The sequence below is a fragment of the Hakea prostrata genome, chromosome 9 (assembly GCF_041222555.1).
Source record: "Hakea prostrata isolate BN-2017 chromosome 9, UWA_Hpros_2, whole genome shotgun sequence".
NCBI classification, from domain to species: domain Eukaryota; kingdom Viridiplantae; phylum Streptophyta; class Magnoliopsida; order Proteales; family Proteaceae; genus Hakea; species Hakea prostrata.
In genome coordinates, this window is record NC_142608.1 from 3,007,238 (window position 1) to 3,026,112 (window position 18,875).

General features: G+C 38.7%; 3 protein-coding genes across 3 annotated transcripts; all 3 read right to left on the minus strand.

The window, feature by feature from the left end:
- Positions 1–252: 252 nt before the first annotated feature.
- On the minus strand, positions 253–2,158 carry LOC149004061 (cucumber peeling cupredoxin-like). Its single transcript, XM_089135535.1, has 2 exons — positions 1,929–2,158; positions 253–751 (listed from the first exon to the last, which is right to left on the minus strand). Exons 1-2 carry the CDS (start codon positions 2,128–2,130, stop codon positions 390–392), a joined length of 564 nt encoding a protein of 187 aa, XP_088991661.1. The 5' UTR covers positions 2,131–2,158; the 3' UTR covers positions 253–389.
- A 2,017-nt stretch (positions 2,159–4,175) lies between these two features.
- LOC149004062 (indole-3-acetate O-methyltransferase 1-like) lies at positions 4,176–9,095 on the minus strand. Its single transcript, XM_089167683.1, has 4 exons — positions 8,385–9,095; positions 7,213–7,629; positions 5,884–6,159; positions 4,176–4,626 (listed from the first exon to the last, which is right to left on the minus strand). The coding sequence occupies exons 1-4, from the start codon at positions 8,493–8,495 to the stop codon at positions 4,273–4,275; spliced, it is 1,158 nt and encodes a 385-aa protein (XP_089023809.1). The 5' UTR covers positions 8,496–9,095; the 3' UTR covers positions 4,176–4,272.
- Positions 9,096–9,957: 862 nt separating this feature from the next.
- LOC149004063 (protein HOMOLOG OF MAMMALIAN LYST-INTERACTING PROTEIN 5-like) lies at positions 9,958–18,487 on the minus strand. Its single transcript, XM_089167684.1, has 6 exons — positions 18,244–18,487; positions 18,013–18,113; positions 14,266–14,375; positions 13,002–13,077; positions 12,607–12,744; positions 9,958–11,599 (listed from the first exon to the last, which is right to left on the minus strand). Exons 1-6 carry the CDS (start codon positions 18,335–18,337, stop codon positions 10,592–10,594), a joined length of 1,527 nt encoding a protein of 508 aa, XP_089023810.1. The 5' UTR covers positions 18,338–18,487; the 3' UTR covers positions 9,958–10,591.
- Between the last annotated feature and the right edge of the window lie 388 nt (positions 18,488–18,875).

Genomic DNA, 18,875 nt, shown 5'->3' on the forward strand with positions numbered 1-18,875 from the left:
AAATTTCGCCTGGTTTTGGCAAAATTTTGGCGATATTTTCTGCCATGGTTTGATTCCATTATTCTATATGGAAAAATTCAAATTTTATATTTTCAATATTTGTATTTAAAAGAGGCTCTTATCCGGCAAATTAACAGAAGTTCTGCAAATAGTGTTGTGGTCGAACTCCATCTCTTCTAACTAAAAGACTTCCAACTACATTTATAGTTATACAGCCCAGGTAGCCAAGACAACAAAGTTAAAGACCCACTCAGTCTCTTAAGATCTCTATCATTAGAGATCAAACCGCTTAATCCAAACAAGTCCCTATTACAATTTTAATTAACCAAAGCTTCAAACACATTAATCCCCAACAAGTCAAATCAGAAATCCTTCCTAGGCCCTTTTTTTCATACTTGGAATAAAGTAAGGAAACCAAGAAGCAGAAGAAAAGGGACAATCCCCGGGATGGCAGAAATGGAGGGACCCGCTGCAGATGGTGTGGTGGGTCCCGCAGCATCTGCATCGTTGAACTGATCATAAAACTGGGTTCTTGGCTGCTGTGGTAGCACATCGATGTGGAGCTTGAGGCCTTTCCAACACTTATCTGGGTTGCTGCTGGTGAAGAAACGGGTGCCTTCACCGTTAAGAGTAATGCTATCCAGACCGTCCGTGTACATACGGATAGGATTGGTCACGTCGCAAGCCTCCAACTCTTGCTTGCTCCCCACTTCAATTATGTTCTCTCCTCCTTCGGATGGATAAGCAAACCCTGTCATTCAATTCATTTCAGAAAATCATAATGGTTAAACAAAGTATAAAAGACATTGGCTCACTTGACAAAAGAAGCACTTCAAAATAAGTTTTGAGCTCCTTAACTTCTGACGGAAAGAGAACATAAAAGGGAAAGAACGTAGTAGTAATTCTACAAGATCATTCCATTCAGGTAGTGGTATGTGTTTCTTTCAATGTTTTTATACCATATTATAGGTGTGGAGCTCACATGAGACTCACTGGGATCCTACTTCTGATTCATTTGTCAGCACTTAGAAGTGAGCCTCACCCCTATTATATGATGGAGAAGCGTGATGAGAGCATAGACCTCTAAATCTAGATCACATTTCCGTCAGGAGAGCATATACTGTTCGCTTTCGATGCTTCTTCACTATACAATAAGTGTGGGACCCATAACTAAATATTGATAAAATGATTCAGAAGAAGAACCCTCAATGGGTCTCACATAGTCTCTACCTCTATCATGTGATGGAGAAATATTAGAGTGCTTCCTTGATTGGGGAGGTGATTCAGACTCCAAACCTTTATCTTGTTAGATAGAGGATCTAAACTCTATTTATGGAGTCCAAATCTTCTGCTCCCAGCACACCCGTACCCCCAAAATTTTCCTCTCATAGTCCACCTCACATAGGTGGGCCCAGATGATCTATGTCAGATGGATTGTGAGAGGGGGTTTTGGGGGTACATGAAGTACTGAGGGTAGAATGATCTGAATCACTATACATAGGGGATTCAGATACCTTACCTTGTTGGTGGCTATCCTTACGGTGGAACTACTCAAATAGAACCATGAAGTAGTCATCCAATGTAGGTAGATGATCACCTCAAATGACAAGAACCAGCCACATGAAATGAGTCTAGACCATACTACAAGGACATCCAAGTTAAACATTCTAGAAACCAATCATATGAAAACTATTGTGCTAGGAGTAAAATCCACTAAAAACTACTCGGTGAGTCTATATGGTTAGTTTCCAAGTATCTTTGACATCCTTGCCAAGAATATGATCAAATTTAACAGAAGCTCATCAATGTCCCTTTGTCAAATGGGTTAAGAGATTCTAATTAGTTGGTTCTCACAAGGATAGATATCTAAACAGGAGAATCGAGAGAAGCACCACAAGTAGCAGATACACTGCATAGAGAGAACTTACAAATTTTATCTCCAACTCGGAAAAGCCGATCTGCAGACCACGCAGCAATGTCTGAAGCAATATCCCACCCACTGTCTCCTCCCACTACATGAACCTCACCTGTTGATGCTGCTTCAACACCTATCTCTCCTACATTCACACTCACCATCACACCAAGCAAAACCAACACCACACCCATTCCCCTTCTTGGTCCTAATTCCATCCCTGCACTCAATATTCAAAGCACTGGGAAACTCAGACAATTAGATGGAAGAGGTAGAGATAGAATGATATATATAGAGAGAGAGAGAACTGGGTAACTAGATTGGAACTCAAAACTTGAAGAGGGATACCTCTCTCTCAGGTGAAATCCGTCTTGAATTTAACATATTCGCTTATTTCCATTACAACAAATCAGAATTGTCGTTGCTTGAAACCTACAACGACAAGCAAACCTCACTATTGAGGAAAGAATGTTCGGTAGAGAAGCTACAAGTCAAGTAGATACTGGATTTCATTATTTAAATAAACAACTTTTCTAAGTTTCTTAACAGTACTGCCAGGTTCCTCTTCCTCTTCATTTATCCATGTCGTCTTCACCTTTACACTCTCCCTCAGCTTGTTGCTAAACCAACTTCCATTTCTTTAATGCTTACGTGACAGCCTCTCTTCCTCATTTGCACTAAGTTGCATCTAATAATTAACTACAAAAGTCAAATCTGAGTCTTGGACACAAGTCTCTCCCAACTAAGTTCTTCAAAACCTTCTTACCCAAAAGAAAATACTTCTTCAAAACCTCTCGAGGTGTATCTTCCATTCTCAGTTGGTGGATAAGTCATGCGGGGAAATCTGCACTAAAAGAGTATAAAACGGAAGGGGTGGTGGCCTAGTGGGCGTTGAGGTTTGAGGAGAGATTCTTAAGCAAACGGGTGGTCGAGATTTTGACCTCGATCACTCATTCCATCATTACTGTAATCAGCTAGTGCACATGAAATAAAATGACTTTTATCTACCTTTTGTCAATTGTCAAGATTTTTTTATACATTGGAATGGAGATATACAAAATATATATATAATATACTATAAAATGAAATCGAACCCACAGCCTCTTCATTAAAAGGTGCTGGGTCTTACCAACCGACCAACTTTACGATGGGAATATCCCTTTTGGTCAAATGTCACCTTATAAATGGTGGAAAATTGATTTTGATCGTGTAAACAATGATCTTGCTAAGCCAATGGTGCTAATATTGGATGGACGCTACATGGATTCTACTAAATTTGACCTGCAAATTAAACAAAACAAATTGATTTTCTTCTGATTTGAACTGTACTATTCTTTTGTTCAGCTGAGATTTAATGGATTTCACCTGACGTTCATCCAATGTTGGTCACCTCAAGTAGCACCACGTCAGACGCACTAGCCTAGCATTAGAGAGGATTCAAATTCTATAAAAATCCCCTTAGGTTTTTGAAACTTATCTTTGATAGGAATTTGAATTCTCTTCGCCCAAGGATGTCATGCCATCCACCCTAGCCGCTGGACAGACAACATGTGACATGTGCAGATATCAAACAGTCATGTGTAGTCCATGCAAATGCCTAGACTAATGGGCAGGCCACATCCTAAGACAGAGAGGATATTATAGAGCCCCAAAGGCTGTAGGTGAAAAGGTAAGTCACCTCTTTGTGAGGGTACCTATTCAGCTCAACTCCCTATAGAAGATATTTATTTAGGTGACATCCCTAAAGGAAAATGCCTCTCTAATGGCATCTCCACGCTTTCACTCATCAATGGGCGTTCCAGATCAAGTCCCAAGTCCCAAGTCATATAGAATTATTAATATTAATTAATATATATTTATATAACCATAATTGGGTCATAACAAAGTTTAGGCTTGATTTGCGTCGCACATGATTCGATCTTTAACTCCAAAGTTTATTACATAGGTCCTTACCATATATAAACGAGATAATCAACTCCTTTAAGCTTGATGTAGGACTAAAATTTCCGTTATAAAAACCATAGAATAAAAGACATGATTACAACATATATTTATATAAAAATAGAAAACAATAAACATAAAGTTTTAAACATATTTATAACAGTAAGTACTACAAAGTGGACCAATGCAAATCTCTTGGACTCAATGACTCATGTACATACCTACAGCAAAGAATTTTCTGTTTCATCAAAAAAGGAAAAAAGAGAAGGTTTTCACTTTACTTAAGTTTGGATTGAAGGGGAACAGAAGGACACAACCCCATCAACTATGATGGTGGCTTTAACACTCATATACAATACAATTTACATACACAAAGAGAGCTTGTGGATTCACATTGATTCTCTGTTTATTCATTTCTTCTATGCAAAGGAAAGGGAGGCAACTATGTGAAAGAACTGTAACTGTTCAACTAGTTCCATGGCATGGGCCGTTGCCCGAGGCTCAAGGCGCTTGAAGAGCTCCTCACCAAGGTGGTCACCTATGTGGGCATCCACCAAGACCCCACAAACACTTCTGCAAGTATTGGCCAAGGCCCGTCCTACTTCTGCTTCATCATCTGGTCGGTTTACAACCAGAGGGCTTCCCCCTCTGAAAACCTCTAGTTTGTTAATGGCAAACGAGCCATTAGCTTCCACCACTTCCTTGAAGTCTTGAAGGCTCGGTGCATACACAGGTATGTTAAAGCTGTCACGTTTCTCACTTTCTATTAGCCCCTGCATTTCATCAAGCCATGTTAGTTAATTGCCAAAATAAATTGACTCAAGAACCCTTTCCACGGAGAAGTCAGGTTCTTAACCACTCTACTAACTCTCCATTGGTAAGAACTTGCTAGGCTGATGCTACCATTGAATTGATGCCATGTAGATTCATTAAATCTCAGCCGTACAAAAGAACATGTGCAAACTATACCAACTTAAGTTAAATAAATCGGTTTTTCTTTGATCTAAACTAAACCATTCTTTTTTATGCGGCTGAGTTTTATTGGAGTCCACATGCTGTTCATCAAACGTTGGGCACTACAAGCATCACCACGACAAGCAAGCTAGCTTAGCAAGATTTATTTGTAAATATGAACGGCTGACCATGGAAGTCTCTAATAGCCAATATCTTGCTAGGTTGATGTGCTTTGGATGGATGTCGTGGAATCCATTAAATCTCCATCTTATGAAAGAATGGTTTTGTTTGAATCAAGGACTAATGCTTGTATGAGTCAAACTCAATAGTTCGAACGTTGTGTAGCGGACACCAATACCGTATCCCCTCTTTCAATTTACCTTTTTTTTTTTTTTTTTTTTTGATATAGTCAATGTATGCTCTTTTGTGCAACTGAGATTTAATGAAACTCACGTAGAGTCTGTCTAGTGAGTCCGGATCAGCGACCCGTACGGGGAGCACAAAGTGCTCCCCCCACGCTTCCTGACCACACACATCAGTGGGGCCCACGGTGAAAAACACTTTTTGGAAAAAATAAAAATAAAAATTTTCACCGTGGGCCCCGTGTTTGTGGTCGGGCCGGGGAGCCTCGGCTCCTTGACGGAAGATCCGGATTCCTGTCTAGTCGGGCACCATAAGCACCACCAAATCCAACGCACTTCCCTAGTAAGATCAGAACAACCATAATCTGGTCCCACATAGGCATGAGCATGATAGGCACAATGATCAAAAGGTGTAAAACGATATTTTGCCCGTGCCCTATTGCATATGGTGTCAGCATAGAGTATCCGGAACACCACAACGCCATCTTGCTTCTTATGGCTGTACTGGTCAAAATTGGAAAGGCGGACCCACCTTTTATAAGGTTGGTAAAGCAAGATCCTTTCATAATTGCTAACGCTTCATGATTATTTGTCATCCCAAAGCAACATCCAATCATTTCCCACTTTTTGCTTTTAGATTCTCGCCGTTGATGGGGGGAATCAGAATGTTAGGTAAGAGGATCTTATGAACATGGTAGGATTAAGAATATATACCTCCTTTACTAGATCATCCCACGCGTCCTGAAAGTGGGTCCCGAAGAGAATCCCAGCCCCACCTTGATCAGTGGGGTCCACAGAGGTTCTCCCCAAGCAGACGAGAAACATGGATCCACCCTTCTTCAACTCGAGTGAACGCGACCTCAGGAAGCCCGCCAAGTCCGTCTGGAATTGCTTCTTGTATGCATGGGCAGTGCTCTCACCTGCACCGTGGATGAATACCCTTCCCTTGTTATAAGCCGTTGATCTTTTATCCTGAACGATCTCTGGCACCTGGTAATGCATTAAACATGTTTTATTAGGTTCGCCTGAGTCTGAATCTTTTACCTATCAAGATTTAAAATAGAGGTTTATACTTTCCTCACATTTCTCTATTGTGCAATAGAAATTGAATCTACATGGGTCTATTTAGGATATTCAAATCCTTTCCGGTTTAGCCTCTGCATGCGTCCATAGGATCTAATCACAACTGTCGGATTTGAATAATATCTTAAGTTTGATTTTAAAGCAGGTGTTCAGATCTAACAATAGCAGTTAAATCCATTTCAAATGTCATCAATTCCGTGGCTTGATGCATTGGACGCATGAAGAGGTTGGATGAATACAAAAATATTTATTCATGGGAAATGTGAAAGAAGTAAATTAGGGCAAGGGACTGGATCAATAGGGCCAATCAGGGTAGAAATGAACTTGACTTGGCCTTGTAGAGCTTAGGGTCAGGGCTAATAATTTTTTTCCCTGAATTAGAGTCAATGCGGGAATGAACTTAGATTAAAATATATATGGTTGGGCTTGGGATTACAAAAGCCAAGCCTAGCCCAGCCTGATCCTGTTGCAACCCTATCATCTTGTGATCTTAAAATATTTTTTTGATACAAAAGCACTTTTTATATATGGGGATGGGGATAGGGATATTACAGATGCTGCCAGTAGGAGTTGAACCCATGACTTCTCCATTGAGAAGCAGGTTCCTAACCATCCTACTACTCCTCCATTGGCAGTGATCTTAAAATATTAATTAGAACGGGAATTAGAGAGTGGTTAATCACCATATAATTGAGGATCGAGATCCTCTCCACCCAACCACCCGTGTCTCCACCATTCCCCTAACACTCAGACATGACTGACACGGGTAGGTTGGGTGGAGTGGAGAGGATCTCCACGCTCATTTTCATTCTTTATGTATGTGGGGGAATGGGGGCACGGGAATGTTGAGTGGAGAGAATCTCCACGCTGCAATGTCTCTTTCGTTTAATATAATTCTTGTTTTCTTGTTCTGGCAAAAAAAAAAAATTTAATACCACAGGATGTAGGAAGGAATGAAACCTGAGAAAGCCAGTGCAGAGCGAAAGCAGAGTAGAAGACGTCGATGGATCTAGCCGGAAACAGGCGCCTGTAGAAAGAGCCCGGAACACCAGCGGCAAAGTAGGAGCGGTGGCCATCAGCAGTGAGACACTCCTCCATGGTGGCCCGGTTGATGGCCAAAGGAGGAAGAAGCTGAAAGAGGGTGTTGAAGTCATTAGAAGGGAGATCGGAGAAGAAGGCAGAGAACTCCGGTGGATCCAAGCCCATGGCCTCGTAACGTTTCGACATGTATTTGATGATGGCATCGACCATGTAGATGGTGTTGCCGCCGCATGAGCACCCGAGGTCTGCCACTGCAAATGGAGTCTCTGGTGATTCTAGTTGCACACAATCTAGTGCATTCTCCAGCAGGTGAAGCATCGATCGAGCATGAATTGCCTACATTTTTAATTACCGATCCAATCATCATGAAGAATAGGAAAAAGAAAAGAGCAGACTAACTATAAATTAGAAAGAAAGATTGCATGCAAAAGATGATTGGGTTATGCAAGTGGCATAATAATAGTTCTTGTGCCCGTATCACGAAGTTTTTTCGGATTCTCTGAAGAACACAAGTAAAACACACTCATGAAAGTTACCATGGTTCGACAAAATTGTTTATGTCTACACTTTGATTCTACTATCTTTTGAAATTGCCTTTTAAGTTACCAGACAATATTTATAAAAATTTAAAACTCTAATCCTATATAATTACAGTTCTATATGCACTAATAACTAACTCAAAATCCATTCCAATTTTAAGTATAATCAACCCAGAGAATATGAGACATATCCAAACCCAACAGCAACTGGTTAAGACATTACTAGTATATTATTATTTTAGGGGGATTAGACGAAAATAAATAAATAAAAATAATTTACAGGAGACCTACCTAATTTGTAAAGACCAGAAGGCAACCCAAGAAAACAAACATCAAAACAATATCAATATGATATTATTCTTAAACATCTCCTCTTCCTTTGAGCTTGGGTATTGTTGGGAGAGGAGATCGGTTTGCCTTAGATGAGTTCTTGGAGTGTAGGCCATGAAAGGAAGGACTGATGGAAGAATTTTAATGAGAAAATAAAGAACATGAAATCAGAATGAACACATATGAAAGTGTAAATGAAAAGAGGGAAGCAGAAGGTCAAACCTGAGCCTGAGAGTTGTTGGCGTAGCTAGTCTCTCCTTTCCCTCCCTTCATGCAGAGCATCTTCTCAAGCTTCTTTTCAGAAATAAGAAGATTATCTCCTTGGAGAGCCATCACTCAGGCCAGTACTCTTCTTGCTGGTAGTGAGAAGGATCTGTTGGCTGTTTTACTTTGGGGTTCCAACTGTGAGGCTGAAGAGGAGACCATAAGTGCTCCAATACATATTAATATATGTCAAGAGTGATAAAATAGGATTTCACTACAAAGAGAGAGTTTCCTCGTTTGCAATTAGACTATTAATTTAAGATACAAAAGCTGAAATTCTCTTCCTCTTTTTCTTTCCTGGCTCTTTCTTTTAACCGTTCGAAAGAATGAAATAACACATAATATTGATACTCTCAAATAAAGTGCATCGACGACAAAGTTAGCTATCCGTACGTCCACAATATACATGGCATATTGCTATAGCATTGCTTATTAAAAGCTGTGTTCTTCACATATACATGGAAAGAGCGAGAATATTGCAAAACTATTGTTAAAATAATCTTGAGGGATTAATTCAATTGGTAAAAGAGATCAACACCTCCGTCAAGAGTTTGAACCTCTTAGAAGCTAGGACAAAACCTGTCTTATTTTTAAATTACATATATAAATTAACTTGAAGATATAGTCAAGATATGCAACTTAAAAAACTATCAACACCAATTAATTATCACGGATGAATCGTCACATAAGTGAGAGGCAAGGCAGCAAGCCAAATTCATTGTGGAATAGAGATACAGATATTTATATTTTTCTCCTTCATTACAAATTTCTTTAGTTCATACTAGTGTCATTTCGAATATTGTATCTCCTAAAATAAGATTTCGCGCTGGCTTCAGTGACAAGTCCAACACATAGCTTCGAAGCCAACTAAACAGTATTCTAATTCTCTAAGATAAAGCATGAAACTTGTAATGACACCTCTTAATAGTGACAATAATATTTTACATTTATTGTTTTGAATTTTTATACACATTTAAAAAAAAAACTTTCGAAAATTAAACAAGAATCAACAGTAGAAACTCTTCAATCATCAAGAGAAAAACCTATTTTTTGGATTACAAGTTAATAGATCGATTAACACGAATATAAAAACACTAACCTGAAACACGGGCCCTGCCTATGAGAAATCAGAAGATCTCCTTGATCGAATCGAAGACAAACACTGTCACCCTGTAATCCGTGTGTGAAGGGTAACCGAAACCACAACTCCTTTGTCAGAATGGGACCTCGTTTTTGTCAAAAAGACAACTTGTCTTTCCAAAAGCACACAAGTAGAGTTGATTACTTGCCGTCAGAGAGGAATGGTACTGTTCCATTTTCTCACACATTACTTCATTCCTTATATATTGACCAAAGGCAAAGGATCTTAACTTGGGTGCCAAGCTAGAAAAATGTTTGAAAACTTACTTTGTAAGCCAACATGTGGTCCCCCATGAAGAACGCGAGGAAGGAATTCATCAAAAAAGAGAGGAGAGAAAATAAAAAAAGGGCGGAAAAAGTCAGAGAAGAAGAGGCAGAACTGGGGAGGAAGTGGGAATTGAGGCACATAAAAAGAGTTAGCTGGTGAAAGAGAGACAGTAGTGTAGAGAACTTTACCAACATTGAATTGACGCTAACCATCCAACACTGACATTTCCAGTTTCACCCACCCAAGGGTCAACCCTGGTTAGGCCAACAAAACCAATTGATTTCATCTTTTTTGGGTTGGGGAAAAAAAATCCAACAGGTTACCACCGAAACTGAGTCAAAATTAGTATCTGCAGCAACATCACCACCTACCACTAAATGCATAAAAGGATTTTGAAGTACAAATGGATGATCTCAGTTTTATGACTCACCGGATTATGAGCAATAACTTGATGGGGGCAAATGTGAACCATGTTGAAGTGAACCTCATGACAACTTCTTACTGGGGACAACATACATCTGCATCAAAAACATGGGAATAGAATTGTAGACAACCACAAATGTATGCCTCAGCATTTGTATCAAGCTTGCCGCAATGCTCAAACATCAATGTAACAATTTACAAATAATATGTGCAGGATGTAAGAGTATTAGTTATGAAAATAAAAAACTCGGCGTTTTATAAGAAATCACACATGCATGCAAAAGTGCATATATCAGAAAACACTTTCTGTAGGTTTAGGCATAAGACAATAGAACTACTGCTTTGCAGATGGATTTGTCAACAATTCAAGTGATCTTCTGAGATGTTCCACTGCAACTGATACGTCATCAAATGCCAAAGCCCCCACGGCAAATCTTGCAGCCTTGTGTGCCTCGGCAACCTTCTCAGCTGGTGGTTGGTAATTGCTGTCGTAATGGAATGTCTGGGCAGTAGGTGCAGGTTCTGCATGGTTGCTCTCGTTTCCACTATTGGGAGTGTACTGAGCTCCTGATTGGTAGCCTGAAACTGGCGGCACTGTCTGATGAGAGTAGGAAGCATCAGGACCTTGTTGGTAAGAGGGATAGTGTGATGGAACAGATGGAAGGCTGCTCTCACTGAAACTAGGATAAGATTGGAAATTGGGAAACGAGTAGGGCTGAAATGGTGTTTCATGAGAAGGATAATTTCCCGGCAATGATTGCTCAGAATCATGTGGGTAAGGTGGATGGTATGCCTGAGAGTAAGCAGAACTTTCTTGTCTGTTAAGTAGCGAAGGCTGAGAATAAGCAGAACTTTCTTGTCTGTAAAGTGGCGGAGCCTGAGAATAAGCAGAACTTTCTTCTCTATCAAGTGGTGGAGCCTGAGAGTAAGCAGAGCTTCCTTGTCTGTCAAGTGGTGGAGCCTGAGAGTAAGCAGAGGTTCCTTGTCTGTCAAGTGGTGGAGCCTGAGTGTAAGCTGAGCTTCCTTGTCTGTCAAGTGGTGGAGCCTGAGAGTAAGCAGAGCTTCCTTGTCTGTCGAGTGGTGGACCCTGAGAGTAAGCAGAGCTTCCTTGTCCGTTAAGTGGTGAAGGATGGAAATCATTGTAAGGGTAATCAGAATTTGGGTAGGAGGGATGAGATGTCCTGATGTTTGTTGAACTTGGGTGCTTAATATCATCATGGAACTGAGGTGATGGCATAATGTTTGTCGATCTTGGGTGCCTAATATCATCACGGAACTGAGGTGATGCATCAGCTCCTGGCTCTGGATGGTTTATTGAATTGGTTTCACTCGTTCCAAGATCCTGCATGGAAAGAATTCTTAAAATTAGAAAGTTTCTAGAGTCTCAGTAATGACTATTAATTTAAAAAGCAGCTTTCCTAATACCAAAAAGTGAGGTCAATTTCAATACATAAGCACCAGCTTTCCAAAGACAAACACTAATCCCTTCCAATATGTAACTAATAAGAACTTCCAGGTGACATGTACTATTGGAAGACGCCCATATTATAGCCCAAAATGAGTTACATGCCAAGTCACTTGAACTTATAAGTTCACCTACCTGCACAAGATGCACTGGACTTAATCGACATATTACAAGACCCATTCAGGTATAGGCTCAGTAACACTTAGGTACTACCACATTATTAGCTAAGTTTAATCCAAATTACTCATTCATCCAACCATAGGATCTCAAATTTTCCCTTTTAGAATCCCAAGGCATCCCTGTGACAACTTTTCCAACAAGGAATTATTTGGTTCCAAACATAGAATACACTCTCTTTAGCCCTCAAAAGGGACCTTCAAACAATAAGTCAAGACAGTAACCCCAGGGCCTCTTTTGAGATTTCACAGATTTTCCCCAGAGAAATCCTAATCGAAAATTTTCAAAATGTTAAAGATCTTGATTAACTGGACCTCATACAGTTGAGGCTACATGACCAATCGTCATCATCTTTTGAGGATTCTTCTTACTACAGCAATGAATTCATTCAATTGAAATTTCAAAGATCCAACAGGTTACTATTTTGCAGATTATTTCCCCTGGTTATCTTTCTGAGGTCTCGTCATTCTTCCCCAAACAATTTTGAGATCCCATTTTTCTCTTTGGGGTACCGCTTCTTTCTGCCTTCTTTGGAGATCTTCCATTTGACAATGCCTGGGATAAGACTATTCACATTCTAGTCTTACATATTCTCCTTTACACTAGTAAAAATTTTCTTGAGTCTTGATTCATTAATACATATATATATATATATATATATATATATATGAATTAAGATAATGCTGCTGTCAGGTTTAGAAGCTTACATATGCAGTAGGTGTGCTTGATGGGATTGATAGATCTTTATCATCCCCAGGTGGGCCTGGTTCAGGCTTCCGTCCTTCTTTCAAAGCTTTCCTTATATCTGCTGCTTTCCAAGCAGCATACTTCTGTTTCTGTTCAATCTGTCGAGAGCACAACACATGTATAATTGTAAACAAAATTCAACACAGTGAGCTCAACCCAACCAGACCTTTCTCAACTACATGTGATTAGGCGGACTGCTGCCCAACAAAGACAAGTTCATATGATTCTTCAAATTACACAGAGAAATAAGAGAAAATGTAAAATCTCTAGGACAGATTATTATCCTTTCTAAGTAATAAAAGGAAAAGAAACAAAACAAATAACTAAAATGGAGAAAAGAACAAATTCAACTTACATCAGGCTGAAGTGGACCAAATTGGTTAAGAATCTCAAAGAAGATGCTTGCAGCATAGAATGTTTTTGCAGTATTTCTGTAACAAGGTGGCATATATAATTACATAACCACCAACAGTGTACAGATAATATAGGAAAACAAAAATTTCTCTCTTTTAAAAAGGCTTAATGATCAAATAACACACATACAGACGGCAGGGAATGGCAAATAATGCAAAATCCCACCTATAGTACGTCCACTTCCAAAATTTAGATAATTAAATGACAGACATCCAATATCTAAACTTCTTATTTGCCATTAGAAGTAAGCTCAGTTAAGGATTCAACAGATTACTAGACTCACTATTATGAAGTATACAATATACACAAAGCAGGATCTGGAAACTCAGAGTCCAACAACTGAGATTAACTCACCCAATAAAAATTAAAATAATATGAAAAGAAACGATTGCATGACTCTACTAACCACATGTATCTAACTACCAAATCATGGAACAACTCCAGAACAGCTCTCATTTAACAACTATGGGAAGAATAAGCTAGTTCTCAGCAGCTCAGATTAGATCAGACTTAGCTTCAATTCAACCCAAGCACCATCAAGTCTAAGGGTTTTAGATCTGGATTGATATTAGACAGGTTAGCGGTGCAACAGCCAAGCTGCTGCAACCTGTTGGTTACAGGTTCAGAATTTGGAAACAGCCTTTCCTGAAAAGTGAAGGGTAAAGCTTTGCGGTTTACCCCTCCCAGACCCTGCAGTAGCAAGAGCCTCACACACTGATCACTGATTGTAGCCCTGTATTCCAAAAAATACTTAATAATAAAATATAGCCCTTTATTAATATTAATAAGATAAAACTCAATTCACTAGGCTCAAAAGGGAAGAGTCAACAACCAAAAAGATTTCATTGTCCCATTTGGTTTGTATGTTGAACTGCTTGACAATGCCATATCAACCAATTAAAATTTCTAATTTTATGTAAGCAGAAAAAAAATTTATGACGCCATGTATGCATTCATAGAAAAAGATCTACTAATTAATTTGTACTGGATATTTGTAGTTTGAACCACTCAACCAAGTCTAATCGACCAATTTGTTCCATCAACTCTAGGATATATGCTAGGATTGTAAATATAACTACAATGTCATGAGATCAACAGTCCACTTGGTCCTTTCTAGAGATTAATGAAAAGACAGGGTTTTAAAACAATAATATCGAAACCTCAAGAAAAAATTGTCATATTAAGACAAATTAAAATTTTCATACATGTCAGCTCGCCCGGCTCGATCTTGCTTATCTGCCTTCGCAAAAACATTCAATGCAAATCCTTCCACATACAAATTGTCTTCAGGGCCCAACTGCAATGCCTTCTTATCCTGTGAGAAGAACCAATAAAGGAAGAGACCATTTCATTAAATAAGACACAGAATTCAAACAAATAAAAAAAATCTAGTCACATAAAATATTGGGCAATACATGAACCTTGAATATGAAAACTATAAGACAGCAGAAGGCTGAGAAAATTGAGGAAATTACAAGTCAAAAATGATTCCTGGTAATAAGGCCTAACACTGCTTAAATAGCAGAATAAAAATTTCCAATCATTTAAAATCATACGAAGTCAATGCTTGAAGTGCAGAAAAAATAGTTAGATTGTCAGAAGTAACACATAAAATAGTAAGAAATTTCTGGTACTTCAACACCAAATAAGTATAGGCAAGTCACCCTGATGTGATCCAGGGTTCCAACACCTTCAAATTTGGACCATTTCAGGCCTACCAGTAACAATTTACCCAAATTTAAAGGAGAACTGGAAATCTCATAAATTTGGAGAACAGTATAGGACTCTTTAAAAAATGCAAACAAAACTTAGGACTGAAAGCTAAAGGGGAAGCGCCAACCTGAAAGTTCACAAAGTAGAGGACATAAAAGAAAAAGTTGACAAAAAGGATGTCCTTTTAATGAATTTCCAGCATTCTACTTTTCTTCAACCTTGAAACAAAACACAACCAAAGATGGGGAAAGATCTCCAGAGATTGATCTAACATCTCACCAAGGACTCCAATTCATGTAAGAATTTAGGATTATAACACGCTCCAAAACCTCTTGAAGGACCGATATTGGATCAAACGACCAACCTCGCTAATAATAGTAAATCATTCAAACTAGCCCAGGCGGCAAATACAGTTCCAATCTTAGTTGTGGTGCAGTATCTCATGGGAGAGAATGAAGCTGAGGCAAGGTACTTAAGAATTGGGCCGCTTTAAGATGGTGACTGAAAGCCCAAATATCAGGGCCAGTTGACTACGGATGACAGTTTAGGAAGGGTTTCTTGTGAACCTGATACTGTCACCCAATGGAGATGAACCAGAAATGCATGCGTAAGTTAACAATGACAGCTAAGAGTAGCAGAAGGAGAAATAGGAGCACAAAGAAGCATGGAAGAATAGAATACGGAAATCAAAGAATAGCACTAGGGGAGGAGGAGATTTATAGTTGAAGAGGAGGAGAAAGAGGACAAGCTTTAGTGCATCAATTAAGTTGCACTATTGCAACCTGATGGTTTCAGGTTTGAAACATTTGAAACAGCCTCTCCTGGAAAAGCAAAGGGGTATGACTGCATTTATTTGCCCTCCCAGATCCAGCAATATCAGGAGCCTTGCAAGTTCAAATGCTATTTTTATAAAAAGGACCAATGTTTAGTTATTAGCAGCATGGCAACATAAAATCTCAACACTTCATTCAAAAACTCTGATTTGATGGACTACATACATATTTTATTTTTATTCTTATCCAATTAAAAAAAGGCAACAACTCCCCACCTCAACAAACAAATGTCAACAGAAAACAATAATTAGTATTTGAAAAGTAACACCTCCATATAAGCGCTATTGAGGTCATCAACTGCATCACCAACAAAAGTGTAACTGAAATAAGAAACACTCCTGATAACATGAAGTCCTTCACAAAACTGCATTACTTTACAAATTTATGGTAACGGTCCATTTGACCAATTTAAGTCACAAATTAAAATTTTCAAAGCCTCCATTTCATTATAAATCTATTGGGGCCTTGGTTTTATAATAGATCTACATAGCTACCCTTCATCTTAGAGTCATACATGAAAAATGCAATGAACTCCACGACATTACAAAGACAAGCACCAAATGTTGACTGATAAGCACAATTAAGGTATGGACTACAATTCCAAAATTTATCAGCTTAAGATATTAACTAATAACGACTAGTACTTCTAAATAAAATTTTTAGCAACCGTTCTCTGGATTTGATGGTAGCTGAAACTTATGCCCATTGTATTTATATTACATGTGAAAAACTTTTGAGCCATAAAATGAACCTGCCTGCCTTGGCATCAGGTTTGAATCCTCTCTAAGGAGGATGTCGCACATAGAGTGCCCAGTGAGCCCTCAGAGAATGTCACCTGTCTGATTCCAATCTAAAGGCTACAATAAAATAGCTCCTTTTTTACCCAACTTGAAACCCACACTATTGTAAAACCTGACTAATATCCCCATGCCCGGTTTCCAAATTTCCCTTCACTTTCCAAATTATTTGTTGTTCCATCTTCTTCAGCCTTTGTCTTCCTCACCCTGCTTTTGGTGTCCACAGACTTCGTCTTCATCTTCTCCATTAGATCCAAACACTCTCGGAGAGGTAAATCTATTTGGATTTTAATCTTCATTCTTCTTTTTCCTGAAAATTTCTGCAAGAAGGCTCTATTCAACTTCTTCTTCGTTACTTTTTTTTTTTTTAAAGATTGTGGAAGACATTGAAGAGCAATTTCTTTCAACATTTTTGTTTTCTTTTTGTCCTCGATCTCATCTCAACGACTTTTTTTTTCTGAAAAAATTCTAGAAGAAGTGGCTCTATGATTTCAACGTCGTCGTCTTCTTCTTCTTCTTCATTTTTTCAGTTGAGTTTTATTAGGAAAGTGGAGGGAAACTTGGAAACTAAATCAGGTTTGGAGATATCAGTCTGTTTTTACAGTAGTGTGGGTTTCAAGTTGGGTAAAACATGAGCTGTTTTACCATAGCCTTTAGATTGGAATTCAACACGTGGCATTTTTTTAGGGCTCACTAGGCACTCTATGGGCGACATCCTCCCTGGAGAGGATCCAAACCCCTTGGCATCTTCTTCACTTTATGACAGCAAGAAGGTTACTTGATTCATGGAGATACATTAAAGTTGGAGTTTCTTTGGGAAGACCAATATGGCCAAGTCTTATATTCGATGCTTCAATTCATTCCAGAAATAGGAAAGATGCATTTCCAAATTGAATCAATATAGAAATATAGTTAAACAACTCAAAAGTAGAGAACATCAAATGCAATTCATGTGTCCCCCTACATGGATATACTAATTTCAACCAAACTGCAATGCTATCTTAGCTCTACTTCCCAAGTTCAAAAATTCTGTCATCCGGAGTCTAAAGTGACAAAACTGGAATCTTTGCCACGACCAAGGTTACGAAATCCAGTAACAGGTCCTGGATAAGAAGCGGGTTTAATACATAATCAACCATTGATGTAAATCCTGTTTCTGTCCCCCATCAGTTTGGTAATGATTACGACAGTGAATTCAATAACAAGTACGATTGATTAAATAGGGGGTAATGTCATGAAATCAACAAAACTTTGTATCCTAGTATCGAAAATGGACAAACATTTTGAAGTGAAAACTATCAAAAGTACTATATTTTCGGACGGAGGGGGTAATTCTTAATCAACATCTAATAGTCTGAATCCTCCAACTGGAAAGTTCAAGAAGTGAACTGCTCACGCTGATCATCTAATGAAATCAACCAAACAGAAGCAAGTCGTTACAGAATTAAATCAAAGCCGGCAAATTTGGAGTACAAAGACAACAGTACTGTGGTAGTGCTTAAAGTTCAACCACATTTACCAGGAAAAAAAGAAAAGAAGGATTTAAAATGCAACCATAAAAAAGCATCCTAACGTTGATCAATCTCCAGGGGAACTGGAGAACTCATACCTTTTCAAGTTGATTCATTAGCGAAACAAGAAGAGCATTAGTAGTTTTTGTACGCTCCTTCTGAGGGATCTTCAATCCTCGTTCCATCGCATACAACCGACCTGAAAAAAATTTTAATTTAGACAAAGCGCTATGAAGATGGATAAAAGGGAAAGCATAAAAATCAAACACAAAGTAAACAGAGTAGGATAAGTCTAGGGTACATAGAAAAGGAAAAGAGGGGATCTTTACAATAGTACGCAACGAGAAGCTCATGTTTCTGCAACTCATCTGCTCTCTGAAGGTATGGAAGGAGGAGCTTCGCAGGCTCGTTCTCGCTCCCCATCGATCTATTTGTTCTTCTGATCTCCAAACACGCACGGCGAGACAAACAGAGAAAAAGACAGTCGCAGGAACCGAAACGTGCTAAGCTTGTACGTTACAAGTCGTAGAGTGGTGGAAGAATGAACAATTGGACATAAACGAAGCTCTACAACGGCAGCTCTCTGTTCCCGTTATGTCAGAGTCGCTTATGAAGCATACGACTTCCGTGATAAACAGGAACACAAACACGAAATTACAAGTCGCGACTTCAAAGAGACCTACACAAAATAACCATTGATATTAAGGTATTTATATTAAAATAAAAAGAAGATATTAAGGTATTTATATATCGATACCTCTCTGTCTTTTTTGCTTTCTTTCTTTTTTTTAGGTGAAAAGGTTGTGAGAAATGAAAGAGAAGTGAGGTTGTGAGGCGGGGTGCCATACTACCTTTGCCCAAAGAGTTTTCGTGCTTCTCTGTCTGATACAGTGCATATTGATTTTACAGTAAATCGTCCATTTGCTAAAGGCAGAAAAAAAAATTTATATTGAACCAAAAT